Here is an 18,565-nt window from a genome sequence, read left to right on the forward strand (position 1 = left end):
CAACAGTTTGAGATTATTGTACACCCATAAATCTTACAGTATTGGGATGTGCCTTAAGGAGTATTTTACCTGATGTCCTGTTTCCTATTTAGATAGAGATAGATTGAGATTAGATTGATTTTTGTGTGTGAAGCAGCCAAACAGTAAACAAACTCTAGATGGATGGATAGATTAACCACATTAACCACCGATTACAACCCCCCAAAAAAAGACATTGAAAGAATAGCTGTTAAATTGAGTATTCTTTCTTTTCTTTTTTAAATTTATCTGTATTTAGACTACATATTTCTAACAGCAAAAGAATTATTCTGTTAATGCAGGATACCCCCCCCCCCCCCCACACACACACACACACACACACTTTGGTAATGTAAATGTATTTACCGTGCCAATAAAGCCCTTTTAAATTAACTTGGATAGATAGATGTTATTAATCATATTATTATTCATTCTTATAATAGCATAGGTAATCATGGATAATTAAAGCCAGTTGTGGGTGACAGTTATATGGTGGGTTTGGCAGATAAGCGGAACAGACTGACAGGGAGGAGCTCCAGTCACAACAGCAGCAGGCTGCGTTATTTTTTTCCCACCCGCATTCAGCGAAGACCCTCCCTACTCTGTCTCTGATTGGCTGTGAGCTAACCAATCTAACGACGATTAGAACTAGTACTAGCCAATGGCAGGCAGAGTAGGACGGGTCTTCACGGAATGCGGGTGTGTATAAAAAATAAGGCGTCCCTCCCAGCTCTGTGGAAGGAAGCGGAAATAAACGTCGCAAACCTTCTGCTAGTAGCTAGATTTCGGCTCCTAGGACGGGGTGGAAGCGACACAAGACATACATCGTTTGTTGCCTCTCGAGAGGAAACACGGAGTGGATAATTACACGAGAGGGGTTTGTTTGTCACGGTGGCAACATCTTAAACGGAATATCTCGAGTGGTGAGTTTTCCCGACGCTTTCTCTTGACATAAAAGTTGTGTACTGTTTTCCTTTCGCGACGCAGGCTAGTCAAGTTCAGTAAAGCTAGCTGTGGCTAACTGGTGCTAGCAGCAACAACAGCTTGCGCTATGAAAAAAAAGGTGTTTTCTTCCTTTTCACATTTGCCAACGTGAAGCTTGCTGGTAGGCCTCGAGGGTTCAATACACATCTCGTGTTCATCTGGAAGTGAGCTCTCGTGTTGAGAAATGTCAGCGTTCCTCTACCACTCGTGTCACATTACCCGGGTTAACTTTGATAATCACTCGGCATCGCAGTTATTGTTACCCGACCGTTAGCCGGTGTGCTAGCTTCGAGCGGTCAACACTGGGCGCAGTCTGTCTGCTGGAGCGGGATCGATCCGGTCCAACTCCAGCTGGCGTGAAAAAACGGGTTAAAATGCGGTTTGTGCTCAAAGTGGCATTTTAGTCGATGTCGAAATCATACGCGAATCACATCAGGAGGAGGTTATAGTTAGCTCCTAGAGGATAATTACAGTCAGCTCCCCTCTTTTTCATGACTTTGTTTTACTACTTCTGTCAGAGATGTGCGTTATTGTTCGCCTGTCTTGAGTGTAGTGGTCATGGGGTTGAGTCGGTGTCAGTTGTATTACTGTAAACACAATGGCTTCAGTCATATTTTTAGGACTTGTTGTGTTCCTACCGACCAAAAAGACTTTTCTGGAAAAAGTGTCCTCATCGGCGACTCTTGCTGACATGAACGGGATAATCCGTGAGGAAGAGGACTCATTGTTGTTTAAATAAAGCAATGAAATCCTGAAGTTTGCATTGGGGACATCATTTGCTTAAAGTTGCGTTACTCCTCTGTTATCTGTCATCTAGCTGTTAGCCGTCACATTTAATGGCCTTATTAGACTAGAGTTGTATTAGTGTGAACCTCTCAGAGCTGTACGGTATGGCAGCATATTAGTAAATAACCCTAATGAGATAACGTGGCTTTATCCATTTATCCCAGCAACTGTAGGGTTAGCCACTTACAGCTCTGCTCAAGTAGATTTATCTCTGCTCTGGTCAGAGCTGTCAAGAAAGTCTGTAGGAACTGTCAGGAACTGTGGTTAACTTGATCCAAAATTACACCAGTATCTTATTGATCTTTGATTGTTCTCTGTTTTTGGAAAGTAGAAGTGAGAACATGAGCTTTTTTCACACATGTGCTTTTTTAAATTTTTTTTTTTTTTTTTTTGGATATTGTTAGATCTAAAGAGAACAAGATTGTGATGCCTAGATCACTTAATAACTTTCTCGTGATTACAGGAAAACCATCACAGAAAAAGGATCAGATTAAAAGTGTTTTTTTGTTGGGCCATCCTAATCAAATTTTATGCTTTATATGAGGATTTTCATGTCTCAGGGTAAATTATCAGCATTTCTTTTCTATCACACCATCCTGCCCCTGTGCAATAGCCGTGCTCTACATTTCCTATTCTTTCTTGGCTGCAGGTACCCTACTGTGACCTTTATGTGAGGTCAAAGCCCTAAAGGAACGGGTCATAGACGGGAGGAGAGACTCGGAGAAAAGTATCTGGCCACAGCAGCCTGGATAAGTGTTTTTATTTTTTATTCAGTCCCTGAAACACAACTACAGCCAAGCAGTTTTCCGGCACGCAACCAGCACCATGGAGGCCATTGCCAAATACGATTTCAAAGCCACTGCTGATGATGAGCTTAGTTTCAAGCGTGGAGAAGTCCTCAAGGTAAGTTTTAAACCATTTGATCATTGAATGTCAAGGCTTGTCTGCATTACTCATAATTATAATTACGAAATGCCTGAAAATTCTTTCTTGCTCTAAGTTTATTTCCGGTGTAATTAATGTTCCTGTGTTGAAACAAAGTGTCATCGATATTAAGTCATGAGTTCCAGGCAGGAATGTTTTTGTTAAAAAGGAATACTGTAGGATTCAAACCATCACCTACATCAAATCTGTACATTAAGACAATTCATTTATTTGTATTCATATCTTACATTGTTAATAATCAAACTCACACCCCTTTTTAAGGTTCTATGTGTAAAAATGCCAAGCAGTTTACATGCATTCATTGTTTTTTATTGCCAATGAGTGAACGGGTTGTAACGTCAAAAAATGAGACCTTTTGCAACTGTTTTGGTTTTACTGTAACAGTCTGTTGACTGATCTCTATGTGAAGGACCCAGGCTGGATTATTGGCAAAAATCCAAAGGATGTGACATTTTTGCACACTCCTGATGCCTTACCTCTCTCACTAATGTCAACAAACAACTGGCATAATAATACAACTCAGCAAAAACAGTGCTATCTTAGTAGAACCCAGACACACACACACACACACACACACACACACACAAACAGAGCTATTAGCTCTCCAGCTAATGAGACCGCTAGCTGCCTCAGTTGACCAAAACACATTTCACAGCAGTCAACAGTAAATGAGAGAAACAAGGTGCCAAACATAATGTTAGAAATCTTACATATTTGTATTAGAAGCGTAAGCGAGGACAACGATAAAATATCAGCAAGTTTGTGACAAAAAGCCAAAACACACAACTGCGTCATGTGATGGAACAGGCTACAGAACATCAACACTTGTGGCCTAGATGCTTTGGCCTATTGTTTGATAATATGTTGTTCTAAATGAACAATGCTTATGTGACAAAGCAAAAAGCACATCAATTAAAGAGGGAAAAAGATTTTTTTGCTCTTGTGAACTGTTTCAAGTTTTTCTCTGTGAAACAAGATGCTGTCTTGTTGTCTGAAATTCATACATCCCACTTTCCAATCTAGAGGGGATAGTCGAACACCAATTATCACGTCATATATGAATAATACAGTTTGAAGAGTATTCTCCTCAGGACAGAAACCTAAAGAAACCCCAAGGTTGATTATGGTTTATAATATACAATTATTTACCAGAACAAACAGATGGCAACTTCATTACAAGTTTCTAACAGGAAATCTAATCTGTTGACTGTTATTTGTGGGGTTTTTTTCACTTAATAAAAAGCAAAAAACACAATAGGGACATTATAAATGGATGTAGACAGCCTAAGCTAGCAGCCTCTCAACAACAGGCTGTGTCTTTGGTTGTGATGGACAGTCACAGTATGGGTAGTGCAGAGCAGGTTTTAAGCCTTTAAGGTTGTAGTGGTCCCTCATTACCTCCTCACTGCAATGTCTTCATATTGTGCAACACTTTCTTTGCACTTTCTGTCCCACAGCAGATCATTTTCCTTATAGTGGCCTACTCCACACAGTTGGTCATTGTGAGTGCGAGGGTTGTTTGTTTCTTGGCTGTTCTTGTAGGGGTAACAAACTCAAAAATGGCTATTAAATATAAATCTCATAAATGTATCATTGTTATCCTGGAAGATTTTATCATGAAAATGGTTGAGATCATTTTATTGCCCGGCCTCAGGGGTCTGTGCAGAAATCCACATAAACCTTCATATTTTCTCGCCATATTCTAGGAAAACGTTTGTTGCAGAGTACGATGTATAAACATCCATCTCATAATACATGACTATAAGTATTCTTTTTTTCCCTCCCCCTCCGGCTTTAAGGTCAGTCAGTATTTTACTAAGAGATGTTTCTAGAAAGGGCTGCTGGCTGATTACAGAGTGAACGACCTCTTTTGAGAATGATATATTTCTAAAAAGAACCACTTTGTGTATTTTTAGCCTTAGCTGTCATTCTGTTATGATCATAATAATAAATTGTTTTCATGGGCAACACCAGCTTTGTTTTGACATGCAGGTAGACGGAAAATTGTTGTGATGCAACATTACATACATGTGTGTCAATAATATGATCATATAATTGCCCAAAAGTCAATTATCCACTTCAGAAAATACATATTCTAAACTCTGAATTTTGTCATCACTACTGCTCATAAGTCATATTACCTGCGCAGAGTTTCGAAGAGGAATAAGAGAAGACTTTATTGCACAACTGTAGCTAATAGTAAAGGATCAATTGGGACTAGTAAATACATACTCCACATAGTTTTACAGCCATTCCTCCCACAGAATTGAGATTTTAACTCTGAAGAGCCTCCATGTGAGACGAGAGTAACCCTGTGCTGCTACTTCACAGCATGCAAGCACCTTGATGAATTAACTTCTAATCATCTGTGTATGTATAATATACAGGTCAGCTGTGGTGGATAAGTTGCCGGTGCTATCACAGGATGCATGCTGTGTTTTTTTCCCCTGAATAAATGATTTGAGTGGGGAGTTTTTGAAGAGACTTATCGCACCGGGGGGTGGAGGAGAGGGGGGGGGGGGGGGTTAGAGACAGAGAGGGAGAGTCTGCTCAGGAAACACAGAGCTAAATATGAACTGGTATTAAATTTGCATATCAGAGGAGAAAGTGATGTACATTTCCTCTAATTTTAACAGCAGGCTGTCTTGATGGAAAATGTTCAAGCTTTTATTCTAGATGGCAGAGTTTCAGCCGACATGTTGATGGGAAATACCAAAGATTTTTGTTCCCTCTCTTAATTGACATCATTAAAGATGGGATGTGCCTGCTGGTCTCTGCAGCCGAGCATTATTCTCAGTATTATACAATTATTCTGAAGTTACTTCTACTTTTAAATCTAAAACTGAACATTTTCAGTTCCCCATATGTCATTGCTCTCATTTCTGGGTTTGTGTCCTTCCTTGAAAACTTGCTTTACCCTCTTTTTATTTTTATTTTTATTTTTTTAAGAGAAGCTCCGTCCACCAGAGCTATCTGGTCTCATGCAAAGTGTGAGGCATCAACTGAGTCTTATCACAGATGTGAAGATCTAGTTGGCAGTGAGATTCAACAGAAACTAAACTGATTGATGTAATATGAATAATACTTGTTGTAATCTTTATGCTTTCATAGTATAGCCTGAAATCATCTGATGTCTGACTCTCTCTAAATATATTATGTACATCTATCCTGACTCGCCATATTTGACCTGGCTAGTGGGTAACATACTGTAAGTGCACAGTCTTAAGAGCTGCTGGAAAAAAGAAAAAAAAACAGCTTTGCAGTTTATTTTTGGACAGAGAACAAGTCTGAAATGGGGAAGGAGAGCCTGCATGAGCCTGGCCTCCAGCACCGTCCACACATTTCATCTGAATCACTTGTGTCGGCTGCTCAGCACACAGGACTATTTCACTATTTTTTATTTTTTTTTAGACGAAATTAATCAGCATGGTGTTTGTCCCACTGTCAGATACCACCCACCCTTCCTCTCTGTCTCCCTCTTTGTCTTTCATCTTCTTTTTATACTGTTTTTCCTCTTCTTTTGTTCCTCCTCACTGTACTCATACATTAGTCTCATGTCTGAATGTTTGCCCTCAGGTAACATATGAGAGGAACAGGATGGAACAAGCTCCCGTCACCCAGCTGATACATACTATTATACAGGTGGACCCGTGTTACACTTTATATAACCTATAACCAAAGGCTGTGGTTTCAAGTTATTTTGGGAATTTATTAGCCTTAATTTTGCTAAGCGGTTAGCACGGGAGAGTTTACCTATACCGCAGAAATGTGCCAGCGGTTAGCCTGGTATCAGCTGTGTGCTTCCTGCCTATCTGGTCATTTTTCTGCATTAGTAACTTCAAAGAGCTGAAGCGCTAAATAAAGCTACATCAATTTAGCCTCTGTCACTTTGCCCTTTGCACTCTTGCGTTTTAGACCCGTCGGTTACATAACACTTGTTCTAACGTCAGTAATACTAAACTAGAGTCTCATCACTATCGACAGCATTACCATTTGAGGTAGTACATCTAAAAAAACACCAACTTTGTGTGTGGGTGTGTGTGTGTTAATCGTGGCTCCTTTTTTGCTTCCATCACCAGTGCTGTCTTGTCTTGTCTGCTGATACTAATACTAAACAGCTCTGCTCTCAGGACAAAGGCTCCCTCTCATGAGAGAGAAGGCCCGTGTTCAGCCTTTGCTTATTTGAGCATCCTATACTTTCACCAGCTCTCCTTCTGCCATTCAGGACTGCTATATTGAGGTTCTCACTTTTCCACGTCCCCAATATCTGTTACCACATAAGGTTGGGATGACTTCATGAATGATTTCAGGCACTTTTGATGATCTCGCAGCAATTTTAATACCTTTTTTTTTTTTTTTTTTAAATAATCATTTCTGAATCTTCTCTAACACATATGAGCGATGCCAGCAGCAGCACAGCTAAAGCGTCAATCAGAGTGGCTCATTAAACTCACTATGAAGTCGAAGCCCAAATATTAGGCGGCTCCGGCTCTGGCCCGGTGCCAGGCAGCCACACAGCAGTTTTCTTCCTCGTTCCACTTGCTTTTAGAAAAAGAAAGGCCTTTTTTTATGTAAGCATTAATCTAATGGTCTTACCACCAAAGGGATGAAAAGGTTGTTACGGGTACATGAAACCCTGTCCCGCTCACCCGCCCATCCAGTCAATGCGATATGTGTATATCCTCAATCGAATCAATTGTCATAATACCCACAAAAGTGTGCGATTACAAATAGGAGATTACAGTTTGTCCTCAAATAAGTAGAACGAGATAACAGTGGGTTTTTTTTTTTTTTATTATTAAATGTCAAATAAGGATTGTCCTGAACATTAGAAATCGTGTGTAAATCTTTCAGGAGAAATGTGTAATCCATCTGAGAAGTGATTACTAGCTGTTTGTGTTTTAATTTGACTCACTGGTCACTGATTTTTTTTTTTCTTGTGTTTTCACCCTACTCATGTGTTAGCGCTCTCTTTCTCGTCAGCTGCTTTCATTCATAACATTGCAGCACAGTTACGGGACATTTTATTAGACATAAAGGAAGCAAACGCCATCAAGATATTTCATATAACCAGGTTCTACCGCCGCGAGCCGGCCGACAGGCACTGTGTCACCGTGACTCACACAGCTGGCTGACCAGACTCAGGCTCCTCTCTAATTTGCAGCCTTGAGTCATCCACCAACATTTAGTTCTCTCATTTGCCACTTCACTAGAAGCCAAGCAAAGTGTCACATCGTCACCGAGGCTCTTCACAGCGGCCGGCCTTCATTTGAGAGATTTTAAGCAGCGGTTTGCAGCACCAGTTTACTGTCAAAGGCGTTTATTGTGTACACACCGATTTTAATATAATACTATCTAAGTTATAATTAGGTGTGCGCGCCTTAACTGTACTTTCTGCTCCTTATCAGTTAAGGACATGCCGAGCTGTTGCGACTACCTTCCTGTTTTCTTCCAGACAGTGTGAAATAGTTTTAAATGTTTTTTTTCTTTATCATAAAGCCAGATTTGTTAGACGCGGACATTAAAAACAACAAAAAAACATTGGACAGCTTACATGTAAATATGTTACGGTACAAGTGTGGAGTGCGGAGTGTGGGCACATGACAAATTTGCATAATGCAGACTAGTGGAGTTTCACAAAGCGATTTCCTATCATGCATAGACAAAAAGGGAAAAGGGGAAGGTGCAACTGGTGGTTAGAAGATGTTTTGTTTTTCTAATGAAAAGTCTTTCTTTTATTGGAATCCTGACCTCAGTCTCAACATGTGACAGACACACACACGATTCTTAGGAATAGCACATATTACTTGGAACAGTAATGTTCATGTTTGTCCTTAGTCCTGATTGAGGATCTGATCTATTGTTAAAATAAGTTTCAGGAGTATGAGAGTCTCGTTCACATGACCTGGTACTGGTGCATTTGGCAGACGGTATGATACTACGAGAAACAAGAAGAGGTGAATCATCATTCATCATATTCACAGCTGTTTCTCAGCTCAAATGTGTAGATATGTCAAATGATTCAAGATAAGGTCTTACATTTAATCTACAGCAGCAATATGTATGTAGCTGCTCCTGGTAGGGATCATATTGTTTCTTTACCACTTTCTTAATCCAATAATCTAGCAAAATGCTATTTCTGTGTTCTCTTTGATTTCTGCAGTTCATCCGTCCGTCCAAATAACTGTGATGGCCAACCAATGCCACAGTAGCACAGTCTCGTCTTATTTTGCTAATATTCTGTGTCAGAAAGCAGATCTGGAGGCAAAGCGGCAGGCATGTGGAGGCCACACTAGAGCCTGGCCATTGCCCAGAGCGCTGTGCACTTGTTCTCATTTCCTCCTTAAATAAATAAAGATTAACAGGCCTGCTAGCTGGCAGAATTAGCTCCCATCAACAGATCTTTGAACTCTGCTCATGTTGCATGATCTAAGATCCGCCTCTCCACCTCACTCCTCAGACTGCTGCCTGCACATTAAAAGCATTTGTTGTACAAAATGTGTTGAAGTCACACTGGCTCTGTCAATATTATACTGCAGCCATTAATGAAATAGCATAGCTATAAAACATGAATTTAGAGTCACCTCAGGAATTGAGTAAGAGCTTGCCAATAGATCGCCAATAGAAGCTTGGCCTTTGTGGAGCATTAAGGCGCCCGGTCGACATTATGGGAGGTAAATGTCAGCTCATAAAAGAGTGTTAGCTAGTGCTACGCTAAGACATGAAATAATGTCTCACAGAGAAATGGCTAAAAAAAGTAAAGCAGTTTGGTGCAGAAGACAATTTTAGACAGGACACGCAGGCCTGATGGTTCATGTAGCTGCTTGAAAACCTTTATTAAACATTAAAACTTTGTGAAGGCCTGCAGGGGTTAGAAAATATTATAACTGCAGTGCTGCAGAATGGTAAAAGTTGGTTAGACTGATGAAACTAAATTCAGTTAGTCTCTTAATCTAATGTGCTTAATAAAACTAAAATATCTCAAACATAAAGGTATTTTTCACAGCTTTTCATATCAGAAAACCCCAGGTGTTACTGATCACATTAACAAAGCTTTGTTTTATTAAAGTGTCCCAGTAAGTCCTGACAGTGCATGCAGGAAACCAGGACCCTGAGAGCAAAGCAGCTACATGGAATTCATTTGTTTTATTATTTGTACTCGCTCCTGCTGTGACATGACATGTCTTCATGGAAAAAGGTCTATTGACATAACTCTCGATGGAACTAAATGTGAACACGAGACCCGACGTAAAGTGCAAAAAGACCAGACAAGCCTTTTCCTTGAGAAAAAAAAAGGCAGAAGTGTAACCAATCACCACCCACTCTTCCTTCTGCTGTCCCAAACCTCTCTCGATCCCGGAGTCATACTGGGCCCAGAACGTGTGGTAAAGTTGTCTAGTCTGTCTCAACATTAGGGTGTCCTTGTATCTGTGTGCGCTTAACTTAATGCCACAGCTTAGCTGTTTTCACATCCTGTTTGATGTATCTTCCCACCCCCGAGTAACTTCCTGTGTCTCCACAGCAAACTCCAGTGACTGTAGGCTACACCTACCAAACTACAGCAGTGAATTCACACAGAGAATCCTAAAAGTTACTCAACCCCGTCCTTTTAGACAACTGGAATATGATGGCAGTAAAATCATTAAGGTTTCAGCAAGAAATCCCCCTGTGACGTTCTCTGTCTCTCTTGTTTCCTCATTTCAGTTCAAGTGTTATCTTATCAGCTGTATTTATTGTGTATAACCTGATCACTTTATTTTTTAAATTCCAAGCAAAGGACAGAGCTTTTAGCTACCCCCACCTCTCCCCCGATTAATTGCTCCCTTATCGCCCATTATTGCTCAGAGAGTATTGATTTCTCTTCATCCACTTGCCCACCGCGAGGAGGAAGAGCTTTATCAGCGCTGCCTTGTGATGCCTTGAATGTCTCGAAAATGCAAACCTCGCTTGAAAGACTCGTAAGCCTCTCACGAGAGCTGCTGAGGACTTCTCTCTGAGCTCCAAACCCAGATCCAAACCTCATTGTTTTGATTTTAACTTCCAAACACTCCCCAGTTCAAGTCGGCAGCGGTTTTTCCTGCTGATGTCTCGGCCATGTGAAAAGCAGCACTGCAGTGTACTACGTGGAGCTGAAGGGTCAATAAATCCCTGCTATGTTGTTCATTGTGCAGCACATCTGAGACTCACCGTAGTTACACTGCCAGAGGCTTATAAGATCACTGCAGTCAGACTCTGTGTGTGTGTGTGTGTGTGTGTGTGTGTGTATGTGTGTGTGTTCCAGTCACATTTGCATAGCAGCTGATTGGCAGACTCATTTTCTAATTAAGGGCTGAATCTCTGGAGAGAAAGCTCAGATAAGTACATTTCTCTGACTCGGTTTTTTCCATCTTCTTTCTTTTATCTAACTCAAGCATTGTCTTTTTTTTTCTTTTCTTTTAAATTCAAGAAAAACAAGTATAGACTGTGCAAAGCATCTACACAAAACAGGTCACGCTGGCTTTTCCTACAAAATCAGACGAGAGGACGCTTGGGATGATAGTGTTATGACTAATGAGGGACTGTAAATAGTGCAAACCTCCTAAAGGCAGGTACTTTTTTTTTTTTAGGTAAAACTTTTAGGGGTCTAAACAGCAGAAAGCAGAGATTTACAGTGAACTACATGCAGCTTTAAAAGTATAAAAAAAAGCAGACAGCCAGACTAAAGTGTACCGCAGTATTTCACTCATCTAATGTAATATCCCTGCAATACACAGGCACACGAGTCGCTTTTGTGGTCACCTGTATTGTATTGTAGATGAATTTCATAAGAAAAGCAGCCGTAGCCTTTTCTTTCTAATAGCAAGAATTGCAAACCCTTTTTTTTTTTTTTTTTCTATCACCACCCGGTGACGCCACTACCAGCATGCTTCTGCTCACTGCGCCAGTGGCAGGAGATGTGGAAACTGCAAATATTGCCTTAGCTTAGAAACGGAGGAAAGTGTGTTTGCATGAACCCCTCTCTTCTCCTTTCTTTTTTTTCTCTTCTCTTCTTTTTGTCCTATTTCATACGCCTGTTTGCACTTTTTGAGGCACCGGCTTCAAGTCAACAAGCGGCAGCAGGCCGAGCATGCACACATTTATTTATCCCGGCAACTTATCCACTCCGAGCTTAATAGCTGCTCAACCGGGCAAAGTTTAATATGTCAGCGGAAGTTGAAACATGCCCTCTTAAATTGACACACACACTCTCTCTCTAGAAATATATATATATATATATGGCCCCGTGGCTTTGTTTGCTCACAGCTTGTTAGAGCAGAAAGTAGTCTGTGTCCAGGGTCGGCCTGGAGACTCTTAGGGGAAGAGTAGCAGCGGTACAGGTGGTTGCTCAGGTTAGGCTTTTTATTGAGATGAGAATTGGAGGTGCTGAGAAAAAATGTGATTAACAAGTGTGACTCTAGAGTTCCTGTCTGTTATTTAAAGTGAGATGTTTCCTGGTGACTGTGTAGATTATGCTCACAGCTTGTGTACAGGTAGTTGCGCTGGGTGATAGTGTTTTTTTATCAGCTTTTCTTTTTTCTTTTTTTTACACCTGTCAACTGGCACGTAGATGCCCTGATAAAGATTCCAGTATAAAGTACAGTTTTGACAGAGCTTCCGAGGGGCTTTCCCCCTAACGCGTCTCTAATCATTAAAAGATGACGGGTGTTGGTGTGACAGGCTGTGAGACTCATTAAAGCAGCCATCTACAAGCAGGAATTAGTATCTGTAATCTCCATGTGTCCTGTTTTAGTCTCTTAGATCACCACCTCCGGACATAAACACCCTGATAGATGTCTCTCACACTCATACAAGTCAAAGATCAAACTTTGTGATTGTTCTGAATCTGGAGGGAACCCACATTTTGTATGCAAGTCATTTCTAGATATTAAGAACTAAATAAAAACGAGAGGGGGGGAAAAAAAGTACCAGCAGCTCTGCAGATGCAAGTTGGATGTTGCTTCTAATTGGAGCAGGATTGATGGAGGGGTATCAAAAAAAAAAAAAAAAGGGGGTCATTTAGCTAGCCGGCTACCGCAAATGGAGGACAGTGCGCTCCACAGAATAAAACATAGCTAGTTTGGCTCCTCTCAAAAAGAGATGCCCTCATTTTATGTTATTTGCCCTCAAGGAGTTTTCCTAAGCTGATCACAAAGAGTGTGATTCTTCAAAGTGCATCTCTGTCTTCTTTTCTCCATCTCTCCCTCTTTCTCTCTCTCTCTCTCTCTCACACTATCTCACAGCTTCTGTCGCTTTTGCAATTCATCTCTCTCTCTCTCCCTCGCTCTCTCTCTCTCAATCTGTCCTCCGTCATCGTTCTCTCTCTCTCCTTCTTCTCCGGCTCCCCTCTGCCTCTCTTCTCGTCGCCTCTTCGCCTGTGAGGCAGAGTTTTGTGTCAGAGAGCTGTAATTAGGTCTCGCTGCTTCTCATCTTCACATCACTCCCTCCTGATGCGCCATATAGACACCGACAGTTGTATTTAAACTAAACCTTATCATCATTCTCTCTCTCTCTCTCTCTCTCTCTCTCTCTCTCTCTCTCTCTCTCTCTCTCTCTCTCTCTCTCTCTCTCTCTCTCTCTCTCTCTCTCTCTCTCTCTCTCTCTCTCCTCTCTCTCTCTCTCTCTCTCTCTCTCTCTCTCTCTCTCTCTCTCTCTCTCTCTCTCTCTGCCTGCTACACTCAAGTTATCTCTCCACGCAGCGTACAAGTATTCAGCACGTCATAAATACATATCTGATATATCAATTAGACATAAGTGAGAAGGCGATAGGTCAGATTTAATGGCACTCGGAGCAGAAACACACACTCCATATAGAGGTGGTTAATATTTTCAGTAACAGCTGCCGGAGTTTCACAGTGGAATCAGGCGACACGACCGCAACAGTTGTTCCTCAATACACACTGACACACACGCACAAACACACTTCCACATCTGTTTACTGCACAACAGATTTTGTCGCGCTTTTTTTTTTGTATTATTATTGTTGTTGTTGTTGTTGTTGTTTTTAAGCCAGAGTCATTAGAGGGTTTTGCCAAAGTAAACTGTGCCGAGAAGTCAAGCTGTGATAAACAACAACATGATGTAAGTGAGGACTCGCCACCCCCCCCTCCCCCCTTACTCCCCCAGCTGCTTGTAGTCAAATTGATGTTGGAAGAAGAAAGGAGTGCCAACATTATCCTCCATATCAGTGATCACACTCGGTTTTAATTAGAGTTAACCACCTGTCTGTTTTGGCTGCTGGGTCCTTTTTTTTTTTTTTTTTTTTTTTTTTTCAGGCATAATGACTTGCAGGAATGACCTTTTTTTCAGAAGCGTGAAATGTGGAATTTTGATTAATTGATAAATTATGATACTACTTACATCCAATTTCCCTGGTTGTATAGTTTAAAACACTCACTCTGGCTGGGTTTGTGCACTGTAGCTATTTTAATAAAGGCATATCATAAATACATTATTACTTGTACAATGTGAACCTTTCCAGCAGCTCAGTATATTAAATTGCATTATAAAGAGATTAAAAATAATGCTCTCAATTCATGTAAACTTACTACTCCACTTGCTTCTTCTATAAGAGATAATCAACCAGTGTGGCCCACTTGTGTTATAATACAGAATAGTTCAAGTGTTTTTAATGCACACTGTAAATGTATTTTCAGCGTGTTTATGCCTCCAGCAGTGGGGGGGTAGGGGATCTTTACTTTATTACCTCACATTTGAGCACCATGATGAGCCTCCTCTGCATGGTCTCCTGGGTCAGAGGTGCACTGTGTGTTTAGAAACAGCAGCCCCATGCTTTATGAGGGGGGGAGGCTCCCCATGTGGTCACGGCCCCGGAGCATTATTTTAATTAGAAGAGCGTTAGGAGGCTTCATTTACTGGAATCGAGTCTAATCTCATCCTCTGTGTCTTTCTGAATCCGGGCGGGCGCTCGCTGCCTCTCTGGCTCTGGGTCTGTCCCGAATCAAGTCTGCCGCCGCCACTGCTGCTGCTGCTGCTGCTTCCCTGCTGGGAGCAAAGGAGGTCACAGACATTTTAGGTGGCGCTTTTATTTGTTTTTGTAGCATTGTTTTGCTTAAAACAACAATTTAAAAACGCTTACTTGTCTGGGTCTTTATACCATGCACCCCCTTCCCCTCAGCGTACCCCCCACGTCCCCCTCAGACCTGCTGTGTTTTCAAATCTCTCATATCATTTGTTAAAAGCAGCACAGTTAATCACGTCTATGAGGGTATTTAAATCATTACATCAATACTTCATCCTTTGTCTGATTCCTCAGTCCCTGCGTACTATCCTGCTTACTGTACTGAGCTGTTTAGGGCTGTTGTCCCCCGTGTAAAACCTGGTGCCACAACAGGGGTCACCACTGTCGTCAGTATGTCAAAATACCAGGCCTCAAATTCCATTCCTGCAGGACAGCTACGCGTTTGGCACGCATGCACACACACACACACACACACACACACACACACACACACACAAATACAGACGTGCCCAGGCATCTGTTATTACAACTTAGATTTTTTTTTCTTTCTGGGGTGTGAGCCAGGCCCACATGATGGCTCAGTGATATCTGCTAGACTGTTAAGGACTGACCAACCCCTCTGCTTCCACACAGACACCGACGTTTGATCATTCACAAACTCTGAAGTCTTTGAACATCTTCATTCTCTGCCAGAAATAGGTGCTAGATTCGTGCCATTTCAGGTGACTCATTACATCTCTCATCTTCCTCAGTCTGTGCCTGCACATGAACCGAGGGGCAGATTGAGAAACCGCACCAAAAACCACTTCCTTATCCGAGTCTGTCGAATTGCGTTAGATGTATTTATTTATTTATTTTACCTTTTTAAATTAAATTTGTTAACTAAATGTGTTGGTTAAAGATGAAGAGTGTTTAGTGTGTGCTGCTCTGGTTCCTTTTTAAAACGTATGTTTCCTCTCAGCTTTAGTCTTCTCTTCTTTCCACTTGCTGACTTTTACTTTCCACATTATTAGAGCCTGACTGATACACCGCTTGCCTGATATTAGTCATTATTAGTCAATCAGTATCAGCTTATATATGTTTCAAGTTTTTTTAAGTCATATGGGTGTTTTTTTTTATGATTTAAATTCTAAGTGGAGTTTACCATTTTATGCACTGATGTCATTTTCTACATAAGGTTTATTGTTTTAACTTTAATATATCATGCCTCCATTACATATCTTTATCACAAGTGTTTGATGACCATATTTAAAGGGCTAATCACAAAAATTGTGTTTACGTATTCGTTCTGTACATGATGTAAGATTGTGGGCACATGTGTCTGTATCAGCACCGGCCCCAAAAGTCCAGTATCAGTTAGGCCCTACATATTACCAAGTACACTGTTATGACCGGTCATTTTCTGTGGTGTGATTTTAGATGATCGGTGTCTGATGTCGTCACAGTTACCGTCTGGTGTGCAGATAGACAACAGAATATATGAGGTGCATTAAAAACCAGTGGCAGACCCAACAGGCTTTTTTTTTTTTTTTGGCCGTACGGTTCTGCTGAAGCTTTAGCTCGTCTGTCTTTCTCTCTCTGGCTGACCTGCCTCACGCTCAGATTAACTCACACTCCAGTGTAATCCCTGCTCCTGATTTATCACAATCCCATGCGGACTGTGCAGACGAGATTTATATAGCATCTTTTTTTTTCTTTTTCTCTGCCCCCCCGCTGTCACTCTCCATGTGTACCTCACTTGCTGCTACCTCCCATCTCATGTCAGGAATTGTTCCATGAATGAGTTCTATATCTGTATCTATGTGTATCCAATAAGGACTATTTATTTTATTGAGAAATGTATTGTTATGCAAAAAACTAGAGAGAGAGAGTAAACCAAAATCAGTTTATACTATTATAAAAAATAGTTGGTAGTTGGCGACAGGAACTTCCATCTCTTTCAGCCATAGTTTCTGTTAAATAATGAAAAAATGACTCCAACATGATTATAAAACATGAGTTGGCTTTTCATAAGATGTCAGAATAAAGGAGAGAAATCACATTGTCTCTCCACTTCTGCCTAAATAAATCTCTTCTTTTAAAGACAGAAGATTAATCATGACGTTGGAACTCAGCAGCTCATCAGTTCATCAGAGGGAATTATAAAGTATCGTATGATTTTCATGGTTTAACACAGACATGCTAAATTTATGTCAGGGGGGTAGGTTTCGTGTCAATGACAGCTATCCATGTTTAGTGTCACATATGAGTTTGTGGGTGTAAGTGCTCTCATCTTTGTGTGTGTGTGAGTAAGAGAGAGACACACACACACATACACAGGGGGAGGAGAGAATCTACAGTGGCAGCTGTGGAGGAGATAATCCCCGGCCTGGACCTTAGCCTCTCAAATAGAAACTCCTATAACTATTGTGGCTCAATCAGATTAAAAAGACAACAAAAAAAAAAAAGGAAAGTCTTCAGTGAGAGGGAGGGAACATATATCATCCACAGTAGTGCAACAACACCACACACACACACACACACACACACACACACACACACAACACACAGAGAGAGAGGGAGTCCAAGCTCAGATGGACACAATGCTTCGGTTGTCTCCTTTTCTGTACGTTTTTTTTTTTTTTTTAAACTGCCAGCCAAGCAAATATTTTATTTCTCCTTTTTTTTTTTTCCTCACGGGCTGCCGTTCTTTCAGTTTAGAGAGCCACCAGATAGATCTGTGAGCATTTAAGCTGAAAATCCAACCGTTTTTCACTGAGCTTTACTTAATATACTTTCTGGCTTTTACCTTATCTTTTTAAACACGTGGAGGGGAAGAGGGAAAAAAAAAAGATATCTCTTCAAATCTGTTGGCACAATTGGCATGAGCGCTTTATTTAGTAACGCGAGAGGTTTGAGTCTCAGGTCCGTGCATTCAGAACATGCAAGACGCCACGACTCAAAAGGGAAACCGAAAGCAAACGGATAATGATGATGATATTCTTAAAAAGGCGGCATCAGTCGAGCTAATTATGCAACTACTTATTTGAGCTAAGACTCAGTGAAACACTTTAATTAGAGCGTAGCTGGAGGTAGCGGCTCAGACGTCTGCTACATTACACACTGAGATTAAAAAAAAACAGAAGTAGTAGAAACTCGAGTAATGGCACCGCAGTTGTGAAAATGTTTAAGAATAAGAGGGTTGGGTGGAAGATATGTGCTTTCACACATCGCCCCAGCACAACCCTTCCTGTTGTCATAGGAGGAAATGTGAAGGTGGTAATGCACTTTCATATTAAATTTTTTTTTATTTGTGCTCCTGCTTTTGTGACACATATATACACAGATTCCCCACAGAGCAGAAGATCCAGTATTTACATTACATATAGCGTTGGGATGAAGGGTCATTTCTCTCTGTGAATGAAGAGAGCGAGCAAAGCACAACGATTTTTTGTTGTTCCGACGCCCACGCCTCCGCACCAGCCAGAAGAAAGGTGCAGCATCACTAGTTTTGGCTGACGTGTACTCTAGGTGTATTACTATTATTCATCATACACAGCCACAAATAGATCCACTACCTGGTTGCAAAAGAAAAACAGTATTTCTTTCACTCCCTTCCAAAACGAACACACGCTCCAGCCAATATTTTTAGGCCGTGAGGCGGTAGCGCTCATGGGAAATGCGGTCCTCATTCCTTTCTTCATTCCTCCCACGTTTGAGACAAAGAATCATTGATACGTTTTTATATATGAAGATCTAAATTTGATTGATTGATTGCGCGTTCATACATGTGGATGAGCGTCATACTTCATTAACAGAGCTTTAGCATCCACGCACTACTTTAACCTGCTCAGC

The 18,565-nt window shown here is 41.0% G+C and overlaps 1 protein-coding gene across 1 annotated transcript in view; it reads left to right on the plus strand.

Moving 5' to 3' along the window:
- Positions 1 to 808: 808 nt before the first annotated feature.
- Positions 809 to 18,565, plus strand: part of grb2b (growth factor receptor-bound protein 2b) — a 31,556-nt gene continuing 13,799 nt past the window's right edge. Inside the window, exons 1-2 of the mRNA XM_053338357.1 lie at positions 809 to 941; positions 2,438 to 2,691. Coding sequence (XP_053194332.1) covers positions 2,614 to 2,691 — 78 coding nt within the window. The 5' untranslated portion in view covers positions 809 to 941; positions 2,438 to 2,613. The remainder of the gene's footprint in view (positions 942 to 2,437; positions 2,692 to 18,565) is intronic.

This window comes from Scomber japonicus, chromosome 18 (genome assembly GCF_027409825.1).
Source record: "Scomber japonicus isolate fScoJap1 chromosome 18, fScoJap1.pri, whole genome shotgun sequence".
In the NCBI taxonomy this organism is placed as follows: domain Eukaryota; kingdom Metazoa; phylum Chordata; class Actinopteri; order Scombriformes; family Scombridae; genus Scomber; species Scomber japonicus.